We start from the raw sequence: 16,241 nt of genomic DNA on the forward strand, positions 1-16,241 counted from the left end.
TGAGTCTCTGAGAGTGAGCAAATGTACATTACATTACATTAACTCTGAGGGTGTATAAATGTACATTGCATTTGTACACTATCAGAGTTAAATTAACGCTCAGGATTTGACAGTGCGCTATGCCTTTGAGATTGGCAGATAAACCGAGAGGACAAAGTGTGGGAAAGCAAAAACACTCGAAACCAAAAATACCCAGGAAGGATGTATTCACTCTGATGATGAAATCAAGCGTCAGCCCGCAATGAGTGGAGTTCTCAGGGCCGGATGGTGGCTCCAATTAGCAGTCATGTGGTGTGTGTGTGTGTGTGTGTGTGTGTGTGTGTGTGTGTGTGTGTGTGTGTGTGTGTGTGTGTGTGTGTGTGTGTGTGTGTGTGTGTGTGTGTGTGTGTGTGTGTGTGTGTGTGTGTGTGTGTGTGAGAGAGAGAGAGAATTGAGAGAGAATTGAGAGAGAATTGAGAGAGAATTGTACACATTGTTTTGTTCCACTTTTTCTTTGGCAATCTAAACGTATGTGAGGGAGAGAGAGAGAGAGAGAGCTTGAAGGCATGCATTTGTCTAATACACGTTGCTGTCTGTGTTGAATGATGCCTGCAGCATAACTCACACAAAAATACTGACTCCGCTCTGGGTCACCCACACAGCAAAATCCTCAGGGTTCATTTCAATGTGATTTAACTGTTCTTTGCGCAGGTACACCGTGGTGGTAGCGCTCCTCTTCAAGGTGGGTGGTATCGTCAGGAACTTAGGAGACATCTGTCGTGAGGTGCAAGCAGCATTCCTTTTCTTTGCTGGAAATCACAGTAATAACCATTGGCCTGTCAACAAGAGATCAACTTTAAAGGGGTGGTGGTGGTGGTGGTGGTGATGGTGGTGGTGGGGAGCAGGATGTGATGAAATGATGGAGAAAGACAATAAGTAACCTCGCTACAGCACAGTTTGTAGTCCTATAGTACCCGGAAGTGAGTTCACAACGTGGTTCACCTGGCAGGGTTTCCAATGCGTTTTCATCATAGGATCTTACAATTCATGCTGAATATAAGGTCTGTGACTAACATAAGCCTAGTACGTATATTATAATACACCAGCCAGTTTTGAAGCTGAGTTTTTTTTAAATCTTGCATTAATTGCCTAAAATCAAATCATGTTGTGGCCTACTGGCAGTGTGCACAAGACATTTGGCGCTGGTCGGTGCCGCTGTTTTGTGAGCTTGTAGTTTTGAACATACAGACAGACACAGACCGACTCTTGCAGAGCCACACTGTACAAAAGTGTAGATTCATGTGTAGATTATCCTGTTGAACAAAACGTGTTAAAACCATAATCCTTTTGTTTGCTACAGAGCTTATTTCCTACAAAAAAGATTTTACGTAACATTATTTTGATGTGTTGTGCACAGATGTTACTGATATCAAAGACTGGCATTGGATTAGTTATTGCTGTGGTTGGGGCATTGCTCTGGTACTGTATGTTAGCAAAACACGTTTGAACTCAATGAACTGACGAGACTATAAACCGGCTTTAAACGACTCTGGGCCCTTTCTGAGGCCACAAGACGCGTTTACAGCAGACGTTTGAGAACAACAAAGGTGTTTTCGTGATTTGTGGAATGGACAAGACGACACCTGAAGCGAGAAAAAGTGAGAGGGCCACATGAGCGTGAGCATGAGGAGGGGACAAGAGGCACAGGGGAGTCAGAATGTAAAACATCTCTGCTGGAGTCAGCCGTAATTAAAAAAAACATTTAGAAAGGCGGAAGGAGGAGACAGCATGGAGTCTTTCACCTGTAATAGGTTGTAAAAAGGGTGCAGTCTCAATCCCTGGTGGTGGTCATTGTCCCAGGGGGTGGTGACAGAGGAGGGGTGGGGGGGGGGGGGGCTGGGGAGAAAATGTCCTACTGCGAGAAAATGCTGCTAGGCAGGTACAGACTCGGCCATGGAAATTACAAGGCTACACCAAAGACAGAGGCCCCAGAAGGCGCCCCTGCTTCTTAAGCCTGATTTATACTTATTTGCATGTGCATGTCGTGCACCGCAAAATAGCAGATCTGCAAGCCTTGTAGATTCCGATTCCTTGTATTCCTGTTCTTAAAAGTGTTTCTGACCTTGTTCCCCCAAAATTCGGCTCAAACATGGGTAAAAATCACCGAAATGCAGAATGACCTACCAAAAGACACGAAGGTTCTCGACTCCCTACCCAAACTCTATACTAACCTAAAATAATTCCTGTCCTAAAAATACATGTGAACATAAATTTGTTTAACTCCTTGAACACCTTGATAGTAGAATCCTCTGACCCCCTCCCCTCCTTTCTCTCATACCCTATGATTCTACTGAGCTTTATTTCAATATGTTTTTTTGTGTATTTATATTGTATTGTTTTGTATTGTATGTATTATATCTCTGCTGTCGGGCAGAAACCATCTGTTTAAAAAAAAAACACACACACAATTCTGCCTCATCAAAGTTGGTATGGTGACTTTATACATGGTCAGATACTTGAATGTGTCCTTATATTATCATCATTTTACCCAAATACAGCTCAAGTGCAGTTAGGAGGTTTTTGATCGTTAATGTGGAGATTTATTCTCCGTCTGACTTCGTCATTCTAATCAATGATGGACAAAACTATCCCCACAAGTTGGAGTTAGGAGGTTTGAACGACAGTTTGCGGATCCAATGGAGTTAGGAGGTTTAGTCAGAAGCGCTTTTTAATACTTTTCTTTGGTTCAATATTTGTAAAACCCACACACAGACGTAAAGGGTGTTCAATAGCACTGATTTATAAAAATAAAATAAAAAAAGTTGAAAAATGTAGATAGCTGGTTTCTGCCCGACAGCGACAATGTGTATTATTGATGATTTGAGTACAATGGACTATGGGCTTTTTGTGTTATCCTTTTAGCATATTGCTTTAGCTGTGCTACCTGTACTGTTTTCTACCTGTATTCAATTAATCAAAAAATACCTGCCCGTCACAGTGGCTCGCTGGGCTATGGTGCATGTAATGTTCTTTTAATGGTACAAGTTCCAGTGTGACTCATGACCTCATGACCGGTGTTGTCCCCCCCCCCCCCCCCCCCCCCCCCCCCTTCCTCCACCACCATCCCTGTTTCTCTCCTCAACAGACCTACGAAGCAGTGGTTCTCAACCTTTTCTGGATCAGGGCCCACACTTGAAAAGCCATTTGGCTGCCGTGTTAAGTGGTCAGATGGGTGGGCCGCGTGCATTTTCAGAGCACGTTTATTTGAATCAATCAATCAATCAAGCGATTTTGATCGCATGGGGGGGGGGGCCCCACTTGCAATAGCCTCACAACCCACCACCACCAGTGGGCCCCAGCCCACAGGTTGGAACCTCTGCTATGAAGCTATACATGAAAAAAAAAAAAGTTCCTGGCTGCTATGCCACTGTCAGTCAACAAAAATATGTTCCTCCTGTGATAGACAGGTGAATGACACTTCCACTCCTTTGTGGACTGTAGTGGTTACAGTGCGTCGTTGAGTGCAACTCTCATCACCGTGGCAGGCCGCCGAACATCATAACACGTGTAGCACTGTATGTGGGTGTGAATGATCTCTCAAGAACTGATTCAGAGCTGCGCTACTGAATCTGTCGGGAGCCCCGTTCAGAACGTGTGAGCGTTGGCCTACAAGTGGGCGTGCCTTCAGATCAGGAAGCAGGCCGCGCTTTACCCAATCAAATGTAGTGGGCGGGATTTACATCTGTGCGTTCGCTTCCCACTGGAAACAAACCCAAACTCATTTAACAATAGCGTCCTCGGAGCCGACAAAACCGCGGAAAGTTAGTACATTTTAACTTGTTGAAACAAGTGGGCTTATAACCAAAACGATGTTCTTTGGGAGAAATGGCGTTAGTGTTCCGTGGAGAAATATTGTTAGTGGGAATGAAAACATAGGCGCACCACCGGAAGTGGAGGGCTGAGGGCAGAGACCAAACGCCGGTTTCCAGTCATCGTCGGTCTATTTAATCACAAACCCATCCTCAAATCACTATTTGAAGATGGGTTCCCAGATTGGGGTGTGAATGGCCGACAGTCTTTGATACAACTACACAGCACAATCACCCTTAAAATGTGGATTTGACACGCATCCACACACCTTGCAACCCAGTCTCCAGGGCAAAGCGTCTGGATTGTACGTTTCTGCGTTTCATAGACAGCAAATCAACCCAACGTAAATGAGAAATATTTTTTCTGGTTATAAAACCATTAGATGAATACAGACAAATAACATTAATCAACGATGTTCGGATATAGACAGCAAATCAACCCAACGTATTAATCTTAACGTTTTTTTCTTGAAAATATGTTCAAAAGTAATGATTTTTTTTTGTGGAAACGTGAAATCCAGACGTTTGGCCCTGGAGACTGGGTTGCACCTTTGTACAAGGCACAGTGAAATGAGCAGATGCACACACGTGGTGCATGTGTGTAGGCAGGTGAGCGTGCAAGCACGCACGTGCACACACACACACACACACACACACACACACACACACACACACACACACACACACACACACACACACACACACACACACACACACACACACACACACACACACACACACACACACACACACACACACACACACACACACACACGCACACACACACGTGTCTAGTGTAATCTCCATTACTATACTCATAATGAAAAGTGCGTTGTTGGTAAGTGAATCACTCATACATGGTGGGGACAGATGTTGTGTTATGAATTGCAAGTTCAGGTGGTGGTGGGAGGTTGAAAAGAGGAACAGGAGAGTTGAACAGAACGTGATGAATGAGATATGTCTGAGGGGAGGGAGACACAGGAAGAGAGAGAGAGAGAGAGAGAGAGAGAGAGAGAGAGAGAGAGAGAGAGAGAGAGAGACAGTGCGAGAGGACTGGACTGTTAAATTACATGGCGGCTCTTGTCAGCGGCTGTAATTAGTAGCTTGGATAGGTGTGGTGAGTGCAGCAGGATACAGGACGAGCAGGACTGGATGTGAGAAAACAAAGCGCTGTGCGTGGAGGTGAGCCCAGGAACTGTGAAGGTAGCCTACAGCATCCACGTGGACCGCGAGAGACAGAAATCATCAGCCCCGCGGTGCGAGAGAGGATGTGATGTCAACCTTTCCGAACCACGTAGAAAGCGAATGCAATGGAGTGAAGAGTAACATGTTATGCTCAAAGTGTATTTCTGGTCTGCTTGTGAGGCACACAAACTCACACACACATGCAGGCATACGAAAAAATACATGCATGGCACGCGGCGTCGCTGATGTCGGATGGAAACCTCATAATGTCCAAAAAACGGTTTCTTTTCAGGATTCAAATTCAGAAGTAGCAAAAATGTGCAGATCTACAAGCTCAAAACGCGTCGCGATGACACATGCTTTGAGCTTGTAGATCTGCTATTTTTTGCTACTTTTGTGTCACACTGTAGTATGACGAAGTAGGGCATTCATTTACGAAAGAAATATAAAAAGTTGGAGATAAGAGGTTTCTGCCCGACAACAATGACAACAACATGCTTACACAGCATTTAATTAAACACATAGATACACATATGAACACACACAAACACACACACACACACACACACACACACACACACACACACACACGCGCACACACCGCTGTTTGTGCAGAGTTGTCGCGTGCCTTGCGTGTGGAGGATAAATCCACTCATTCAGACAGTTGGCAAGCTGCCAGCCTGCCAACTGTCAGACGTTGCCTTTGGAGGAAAAGAGCAGTGAAAGCTGGGTGACCTTACGACCCCACACACAACACAGTCCTGATGCCGCCGCAACCACAAATAAAACCTGACAAAACGTTACAGCACGTCAGGGGTTCTGAAACGTTTTCATTTCAAAGTCCCCCCCAAAAATCTGAGAGTGTAAATGGACCCGTGAATGGACCCATTTGTACACTCTCAGAGTTACAGGCCTGTCCAGGGTCCATTTGGAATCCCCTCGAGGAAGCACTGAGGGTCCCTGGACCCCACTTTGAGAACCACAGCAGTGCATCAAGAACCAGGCTGCACTGCATGCAGTTCAATTCAACCTGATTCAATGGGGAAGGTTACTTTTGAAATGTTAACCTTGTGAAATTGTATGTATAATGTATCCTGTTTGCATTTGTTTACTTTCTAAATAGATATTTTAAATCAGGTTCAAATGTATGCAACCCACACATACTGTAACGACGGGAGACTATAAAACCTATTCGGCTACTCTCTACCTCTACTCTAGCTCACAACGTGTAGCAAATATGTTGACAGCTTCCGGATCAGCTATTGTCTGCTTGCGACACTCTCGTACAACAGAGCATAAATTAGGCATTAGTCTTTGCTGCCTGCATGCACGCTTCCACCCTTGAGGGTCCAAGGGGGTCCCCAAATTATTTTGGGGGGTCCCCAGATGATTAGCTTAATGTGAAACATTGTAAACATTGTAAACACTCAACAGTAAACAAACTAACATACAGTATAAGTGTATGCAGGGTATCTGCACATTTCTAAAGTTACCAAATTGTCAGATATTACGCAAGAAAGAGGCAAACATTGTGAAAATAGCCGATCTACAAGCTCACAACGCCTCGCAGTGCTCATTCTTTTTGAGTAAAATCATGTTGAAAATAGCAAATCTACCAGCTCACCAAGCATCCCACTGCGATGCGCGGTGAGCTTGTAGATCTGTTATTTTTTTAAAGAAGTTGCCAGGTTAAAGTGGTTAGATGTATATGTCTCCAGGCTTAGCAGCTTTCAGGGGCTGTACCTCAACAAGTGACTCTCCAACAGGAAACACACGTGTGAATTGACATTATTTCATATGACAGCATTAGAAATACAGAACCTATGAACCTATGAGAGCCTATTTGATATGAGAGAAGTATTCAATTCCTTCATGAAGCCTCTTAACTGTAGTTTAGGCATTTTAACCGGACTTTAATCTAATTAAGCTGAAGAACGCACAAACCTCGACTGGAGAACAAAATGATCTATTCTATTCATACACATCTCTGATCTCTTATCATGACCGTTGCAATGACGAATGAAATCAAGATGTTCTTGGCCAAGAATTAGTATTAACCCGAGTTCATCCCCACATTTTTTTTTTCTCTTGGATTTTGAAACAGGTTACAGGTACTGTACGCCTTCGCACCCGACGGAGGAGGTAACTGTCAGAAAAAAATTATTTGTCTTATCCGGACATAGCTGTGTTGACAGCCAGCGCGCCTCCAGGAGAAAGCTGTGTTGTTGTTCTTATCAGCCTCACACCCTGAGGCAGGACAGTGAGTGAGCAATGGACAGCTCACTTCCAACCCTCCAACCCCCACCTCCCAATGAGGAGGAGTCTTGCATGGGGCAAAGGGGGAGGAGGAGGAGGTGGGGGCGAGAGGAAATGGGGGTGTATCTCTCTCTCTCTCGCTGTCTCTCTCTCTCAAAATACACACACACACACACACACACGCACACGCACACACACCTTGTCTCCTCCTCTGTGAGTCAAGAGATAGAGGCGCACGTTTAGACTTCCACTTAGTGTCACACACACACACACACACACACACACACACACACACACACACACACACAGGTACGGAGGACACACGGTGTGTGAGAGAGAGAGAGAGAGAGAGAGAGAGAGAGAGAGAGAGGCAAGAGAGAAGGAACAGAACCAAGTCAAGGAGACAACAGAGATAGAGCTGCCACTGGTTGCTCTCAGACACTCAGCCACTCAAGCCAGGGCACACACAGCCTGCCCTATGTGTGGTTCTGCTCAAGGCTTCACAGTAAGTTGCTGCACTTGCTCTTGCATTTATTATTGTGGGAATGGGAATTGTGCACGCACCGTAAAATCCTGAGTGTAAATTCTAACTCCAGGGAGTGTAAAAATAGAAAAGGCAATTTTGACACTCCCAGGTGTTAAGTTAACAATTGGGATTTCACTGCGTATTTCTGGTGAATAGTGGGGAAAGAAAATCCTGTATGGGTAAATCTTTACACTCTGGAGTTAAAGTGACACTCTTTTGCTATGTATTTCTGTTTTAATATAAAAGTATTTATAAATCTGGCATGGCACCATGATTGGTGACGCTCTCAAAAGAAGGTAAGGAGTGCTTTCTGATGTCGCTCTCTGCCACATGTCACCCTGAACCCAGCTGTGTGACTTTGACTCATGTCTCCATCTCAGAGTATATTTTCTGCTGTGTCACTGGGTTTCATGGTTTCGGAGTGAGCTGTCACACTTGTGACAGTCATTCCGAGTCAGCTGTGGCGACACACTTCAGAGAAAGATGCCGTGAAATGTCAACCATGAATCTCGACTCTGCATGCATGATTTTTTGAATGTCTCTGTCAATGTGTTGTCACGGCAAAGTTTGAGATAACAGGATGGCAAGCAATTGTGTTGCTTCGAGGGTCGCTTCAGAGAAAGAATTCAGTTCAGGTTCATTTGCTTTGTTTGGGAGTTATTTATTATTTCAAGTGAAGAAAGATGAACTGCAAATGCAGAACGAAAGTGAGAGTAAGAAATGTGGTGGAAGCCTTGCATCCCCGAACCTCGAATAGTATATTATTAAATAGTAGTAATACAATGTAGCTAAAAAGAAAAAAAGTGCTGGATGATAATCATGATATTGGTATATTTCTAGTGGTGTCTTAAGTTGGAGAGACTTCACAGGATGCATAGATTGGTTAAATCAGATGTTTAAGTCACATGAGCCTGACATTAAAGTCTATGTACACCAAAACCCTTATCTTCTAGTATCTCAAAGGCAAATAAAAGGTTAACCATAAAAAAGGAATTCCTTGACAATTGAACATTAGGTTTGCTAACCGTTCTCTTAAACAAAACCCATCATCTCTTTATCCGTGGTTAGTTAAGGGACTTCACCTTTCTCACCTTTGAAAGAAAGGATCTTAGTGAAGAGGGGGAATCACCAAAGAAAGAAAGAAAGAAAGAAAGAAAGAAAGAAAGAAAGAAAGAAGACAGCAGGGTGATGTAGAGATTGGGCTGAGAGCCAGGTTCCAGTGAGCTCAGAGGAAGTCTGGCCGATTCACTGGGAGCATTGGTTTCCTTGTGAAAGTGGTCCTGCTCCGGGGCTGACGTGCGCAGGAACCTCCCCCGTAGCCTGGGGGTCGTGATTTGGACAGTCACAGGATGTTTGGGACAGCGGGGGCGACGGGGCAGCAAGCATGAACGCTGCTCTTTGAAGTTTGTTTGTCCGGTAGTAGTGGTGGTGGCTGATGGGAAAGTTAGATACCCCCCCGCTCTCTCCTCACCATCACCTTGCCACTATACCTCCTCTGTGTCACACCTCGACCACAGGTTTCTAATTTTGGATCTGTGCGAGACTGGACTTTCCCTATGCCTGCAGCTGTGGTTTGCGTTGACCCATGGTTCTTCACATTCTTTAAGCATAAAGGCGTAAGGGACACTGTATTTAGGAAGTAGACGAAGGAATAGGAAGTAGAAATAGGAAAGAGGAACGACAGAGGGCAAAGATCAACATAGGCTCGCTGAATTTTAGACCCAGAACTCCAGGATTATTTTGTTGAGTTTTGTCAATAAAATGATGAGATATAGTAGAGTGAACATTGTCTCCCAAATGATGTCCTTTAAACATGGAGCATTTTAAAGAATACAAGGTAACTTGGCTGACAAAATGAAAACATTTTGGACAGCAAAATCTTCTATAATTCTATATAATCTATAATTTCGACGTATTGCCTGACATCAAACATCAATTTGATATTTATCCATATTTATTTATCTCCGTGTCCAGGCCTCTCAGCACAGTACAGCCATGTTAACGTCGGAAGGGTCGCCGAGCGGTACAGAGGTCATCACCGCGGCAACGCTGCAATCACAGGACATGGATGTGGACATGACATCGTGGACGGAGGCAGAATTTGAGGGAAAGTGCACTTACATCACAAAGGACCAACCACTGGAAGACGCCACTAAGACCCAGGGCCGGAGTCGGGCCGAGAGTTCGCTACCCAGGAACCTGGGCCTGAAGCGCTGCCCCAACTCCACAGAGGTATGGTAGAAACAGGCTTCTGTTCATAAAGGAATGTGAATATAAGAGTTTGTTGTGTTAGTGATACGTTCCCTTGACCACATATTTTTCCTATCAGTCACAGTATGTGTTTAACCCATCGTCACCATAATATTTTGATTCGTTAACATTGCACACACTATATGATTGGATTTGAATTCAAAACGTTCCTCGTTCACTTTTACCTCGATCATATTAAAGTGATTCATTAAAACCAAGGGGGAAAGCCAGCCACAAAAACATGTAAAAGGGAGATCATAATAGTTAGCCAAAAATGTAAATGTCAATACATCCTTGCACAGTAAGTAGTGTGTAGTAGTAGTAGTGTATATTTTGTACGACCGCCAATTCTGCGTCACTTCTACATCCTTCCATCCCCTCGTCTGTTCTCAGGCAGGAAGTGCTTGACATGTTGTTGTCTAATTTCAGCTTTTCCTCCCTGATGCTATGTAGGACTTAAGACCAGAGAGAGAGAGAGAGAGAGAGAGAGAGAGAGAGAGAGAGAGAGAGAGAGAGAGAGAGAGAGAGAGAGAGAGACAATAGACAGCCCCTCACCACACAGCCTGAGGTCTCTATGATTAGCAGCTCCCTCAGATTCCTGGCACCACTGCTGTCCCAACACACAATTACACCGTAAAAACGGGGCACCGGGACCCACTGTAGCGGATAGAGCCGTAAATAATGCTCAAGTGATGTGGTGTTAGGCCGCATTTATTTACATTAAAGTGGGTACGTGGTTGATGTTTAACTGGACAGACCAGGGACTCAGAGATGGGAGATAGATAGTATGGGATCAAAGGTGGCCTTGTTTTGAAGCACATAAGAAAGGATTAAGTTGGTGTATTGTTGAAGTGGAGGATACGTGGGGTTTCCTGTTCAAATACACAATAGGGGATTAGTGTTGAGTCTGTGATGCTGCATGCAGTCAGGGATTTGGTTCCTCGGCCTCCAGAGATGAGGGACCACAGCCAGCTGAGATAAGAGGAGATAGGGCCAGGTGTCTGGAGCAAAATACCTGCACTACCTCTTTGACCCTCTAATATCGTCTGTCTGGAGTCCGGATGAAGAACGGGGTGTGTTTAGATAGGGGTGGACCGCGTGGGTCGCTAGAATGGAGCTCGAAAACAATACCGATGAAAGTGGATCAAGCTGCCTCGATAGACCGCAGCTGTAACAGCATTGTTAAGTGCGCAGTTAGTGTATACATGACGAGATCTATAACTACAGTGTGACAGTATCACTCTAGGATGAAAAGGGAGAATATGTTACCATTGCTTTAAGCTGCCTTTGAAGCTTTAAGGTGCCGTTGACTGGCTGGGGTGTGCCCATGACACCCTATCCTCTCTTCCCCACCCTGGAGGCTTGAGACGGGGGTGAGTTTCACACCTGCAGGTAGCAGAACAAGAGTAGCGGTTAAATTTTTATATGGCAGGAGAAACTAAAGATAACTAGTCTGATTGGCTTATGAAATATTCATCGTGTGAAGGTGAGAACGTAGTCTTCTGTTCACAGCCTCTCATGTTCTCAGTTACAGAATTGTTTTTCCGCGCTCTGCAATTGTCACCTCGGCTCCATATTGTCATGGGTACCAGGATACATACGTTCTAATTGCCCATTTCCGTTTTCTGAAGCCTGGGAGTTTTGTAAGGTATTCAGTTCCCCTGTGAGCTGATGTGATGTTTGTGGCCAGGTATTGGCGAAAGGGCGAATCAACAGATATGGGATCTGATCCTCAGAGAGAGGAACCTGTCTTATCACCACTCTTATCAAGGCGTTCTGAACTTCTGTGGGCATGTGGGTCGTGCCCACATGCCCACAGTGCACTCACGTCCCTTTTTCTAGGTGATGACATCTCCCTGCTTCTCTTTAACAGGTGCTCGGGGTGACCAGCAAGGAGCTGATTCCCAAAGGGACACGTTTCGGCCCTCTGGTCGGTGAGAGCTACACCAACGGAACCCTGCCGAAAGGTGCCAACAGGAAGTACTTTTGGAGGGTAAGGGCTGTGCGTGTGCATTTCTCTGCATGTTTGGTCTGCATGTGTGTGAATGGGACACGTTTCAGACCGGGCCACATCCTGTATCCCCTTTGGAAAGGCTGGTGATGCTGCAGCCTGGCAGGAGTTGGCATTTGTGGTGTGCATCTGATATCGTGTGAAACAATGCCCTGCGAGTGGGCTTGAGTGCTTGAGAATCTTTAAATGCCACTGCAGATGTGTGTGTGTGTGTGTGTGTGTGTGTGTGTGTGTGTGTGTGTGTGTGTGTGTGTGTGTGTGTGTGTGTGTGTGTGTGTGTGTGTGTGTGTGTGTGTGTGTGTGTGTGTGTGTGTGTGCAAATGCATATGGCTGCCACAAGGTGAAACACAGCTGTCTGGTTTCTGTGACGCAGCGATTCTTTCCTCCCTGCATCTCTCGGCAGTGCCATGGTCGCACTGCCAGTAAATGCAGCACACACACTCACACACACACACACAGATTACATGCACTCGCTCCTGATTCTCAAGCTCACACTGACTAAGCAAGGAAGTGGCTTTCAGACGAATAGCTACTAACGCAACAGATAACAGTGCAACACAAACCTGTGTCATTGTTCTATGTTAAGACTCAGCGACCTTGAAATAATGCAGCCCCAATCAAAACTTGAAATCGACATAGTCATAACACAGGCAAGCCGTGGTTTCATAAAGCAAACAGTGAGCGGTAGAAAAGAGGAAGAGTGAACCCTCCGTGCTAAGTGCAAAGCTAAGTGCAAAGAAACACTTCTGTACAGCTGTATCTGACAGAAGTATCTGACAGAAGTACAGAAGTATCTGAAATAATGCAGCCCCAATCAAAACTTGAAATCGACATAGTCATAACACAGGCAAGCCGTGGTTTCATAAAGCAAACAGTGAGCGGTAGATATCTAAAGAGGAAGAGTGAACCCTCCGTGCTAAGTGCAAAGCTAAGTGCAAAGAAACACTTCTGTACAGCTGTAGGATTCTTTCTTGTCATTCTGTTTCTCTTTCACAATAATACCCCCCCCCCCCCCCCCCGCTGATTTGCACAATGATTAGAAAAATGCTTTTAAATAATCGCTCTATACTTCATTGATATTTTTGGCCTACATTTTAATCTATCCTACTTCTGCATGTATTGCAATCGGCTAATATCTACATGTATAAATAGAAAATACAAAATATATGACAATATAATTAATTGATATAATATAAATCTAATATAATTCCTATAATTTCAATGGAAAAGACAAACACGGTTATAATGATCAAAACCCTCTTAAAGCAGCACTATGTAGTTTGGGGTATCAGTGGCCACTTTGGACACACTTAACATGGCAGCCAACGTCTTTGACATCATCACCCAAGAGTCTCTGCAAGCATATCTGGCGAGGACGCGCTGTGATTGGCCAGTCTTCGCTTTGACTGGCAGTTCTGCCTTGGTGCCTTGGCAAATGCCAGGATGAAACTCATTGTCTCCTCTATACACAGTAGGGGTGTGCCGATTTCACGAAACGATACGATACGATATTGGGCTCACAACCTCGATACGATTTCGATACGATACGCACTTTTTTATTATGAAAATATATATAAAGCAAATAATATATATAAAAAAGCAAATGCAAACAAATAACTCTGTTTTTGCATTATTCAGACATGCACACTTGTAGCTTTTCAGCTACAATAGCCGTTTTGAATCCAAATAGGCCAATAGTGTGACACCTGACCCGAAAAAAAAACAACATGTTATCACCCTTTTCACGTCGGGCTGTTTGCATGCCTGATTATTATTATTGTAAAAAAAATAATAATAATAATCCAAAACGATATTAGTTTTTTCCAAAACGATACATATCGTCACGAAAACGTATCGCGATATATCGCGGGACGATATATCGGCACACCCCTAATACACAGTAATACAGTCAAGCCCCTAGCAGGGAGCCCCCTGAGTCTATACATTTATGGAAGGATGATTGTTATATTTCTTAAACATGTAGCTTTATAATGCTATATAGTTGTTAAAAAGTTACATAGTGCTGCTTTAATTGTTGATTTTAACTGAAATGAGCAATGACAAATCATTGACTTCTGAAGGTGATAGGTGAGAGTGATGTGGCTGAGAACGGTGCAGGTGATACTATGTATTTACAGTCATAAGGAGAAACCCTAGATGACTTCTGTCTCACCCACACACACAAAACACAGCATCCCCTCATCAGCGACTGCCTCAATTTACCATAAAAGCAGCGCATGGAGACCTATCACGTCATAGTTTCACATCCACAGGAGTACATTCCGTTCACTGTTAGTCATCCCCTATTTAAATATACATCTCACCCCGCAGGTCTTCTCCGAGGGGCGCTTGCACCACATCCTTGACGGTTTGAACGAGGAGCGGAGCAACTGGATGCGTTACGTCAACCCGGCCCGAGGAGCTGATGAGCAGAACCTGGTGGCGTGCCAGAGCGGCCTAGATATCTACTTCTACACAATCCGAGCCCTTCGGCCGGGGCAGGAGCTGTTGGTGTGGTACTGCCCTGAGTTTGCCCAGCGCTGCAACTACCCTCCTTTGGGACAGCTGGTTACCAAGAGTAGTGGTAAGTGTGTGTGTGTGTGTGTGTGCGTGTGCGTGTGCGTGTGTGTGTGTGTGTGTGTGTGTGTGTGTATGTGTATGTGTGTGTACATGCATGTGTGTGCGACGCGTACTTATCCGCAGGTAGCCGTATGCCTTTAAGATGGCTCAACTGAATCCATCTAAATAAAAGATTTCTGAGATCGGTGCCTCGAACACAATAATTTCTAAACAACAGAGGAAACTGTAAGCATTGCCTTGCTAATGCTCGGGGAGGTGTCTAGCGTGTGGTTATGTGAGTAAAGCTCTCCGTCAAAGTGCTGGCCGACTGACACACTCTTTGTGTGGGTGTTTAACTAGTAATACAGTCACACCCACGGCCTTTGTTGAGGGTCCACACAAAGGAAGAGAGGAGAGTACTGAAAGCAGAGACTCCAGGTGTAGCCATGGTTCCTATGTAAGTTGAGACCAATTTCACGACTTTAGGCAATGTTTCAGTTTCCCTTTTTCCCCCTAACACACAGCTGTCAGTGGGCTCTCTCTCTCTCTCTCCCTCTCACAAACACGCACACGCATGCATGCACACACGCATGGACACACACACACAGAGACACGCACAAGCATGCACGTGCGAACACACGCACATGCACGCGCGCGCACGCACGCACGCGCACACACAGAGTGTACATGCAAGCCTTCAGATGCAAATACTTTCATGCATTCAAATGCTCATACACAGTAAAATCCTCAGTGTTACGTTCCATTTGGTACACTCTTACTCTCAAGAGTTACAAATTTAACGCTGAGGATCTTTTCTGTGTACAAGCACACATACAGATCTCCTAGTAAAGATGGGTAGGCTACTGGGGGGCTTGAAGGGGGGGGGGCTGCAGTGCTGACAGCATGTTGGCATGCTTTCTTATTTATTTGGCTCTTGAAGAGGAAGAAGGTGTAGGAAGCACCCTCTCTCACTCACTTGAGCTTCCTGGCGAGACGTCCCGCTGACAGATTGATATCTTGCTGAGTGTCGGCTGTTTGTTTGCTGAGAGTTCGCCTCTGTGTGTGTGTGTGTGTGTGTGTGTGTGTGTGTGTGTGTGTGTGTGTGTGTGTGTGTGTGTGTGTGTGTGTGTGTGTGTGTGTGTGTGTGTGTGTGTGTGTGTGTGTGTGTGTGGGGGTGGGGGTGGGGGGAGAGGGGGTCACAGGAGAGCTCCCACAGGAGATAAGGGGTGCCCTTTGTTTGGGAGTTGGGAGTATGTGACTGGAGGTGCTTGTGTCAAAGCGTAGGTCAATATAGCACTGTGTGTATTTTTGTGTTTTGTCTTCCGCTGTCTTGTCAGCTGTCCTTTGGCTGCCCTGGAGTGAGTCACTAAAACTGAATCTGTCTTACTCACTTCCTGGGCACACAGTGGAGCAAAATAGGATCCAGAAACCAGATCGGATCTAGTTTTCATAATGCTGATCTACATTTATTATCACAATAGGAAACGAACACCCGGCTTCAGCCAAGTTATGCAAAATGTTGGCTACCAATAATGTGCTTAGTCTACCGGCTATCTATCATCATCTTGAATGATTTCTGGTCGATGCTCGGGTCCCCCACCCACTG

General features: G+C 45.0%; 1 protein-coding gene across 1 annotated transcript in view; it reads left to right on the forward strand.

Annotated features, from left to right (window-relative positions):
• The first annotated feature begins 7,658 nt into the window (after positions 1–7,658).
• prdm1c (PR domain containing 1c, with ZNF domain) overlaps positions 7,659–16,241 on the forward strand; it is a 12,303-nt gene continuing 3,720 nt past the window's right edge. The window contains exons 1-4 of the mRNA XM_080453107.1: positions 7,659–7,794; positions 9,790–10,047; positions 11,939–12,058; positions 14,408–14,660. Of these exons, the coding sequence (XP_080309233.1) occupies positions 7,768–7,794; positions 9,790–10,047; positions 11,939–12,058; positions 14,408–14,660 (658 nt within the window). The 5' untranslated portion in view covers positions 7,659–7,767. The remainder of the gene's footprint in view (positions 7,795–9,789; positions 10,048–11,938; positions 12,059–14,407; positions 14,661–16,241) is intronic.

This window comes from Gymnoscopelus braueri (assembly GCF_963280865.1).
Source record: "Gymnoscopelus braueri genome assembly, chromosome: 16".
Taxonomy (NCBI): Eukaryota; Metazoa; Chordata; class Actinopteri; order Myctophiformes; family Myctophidae; genus Gymnoscopelus; species Gymnoscopelus braueri.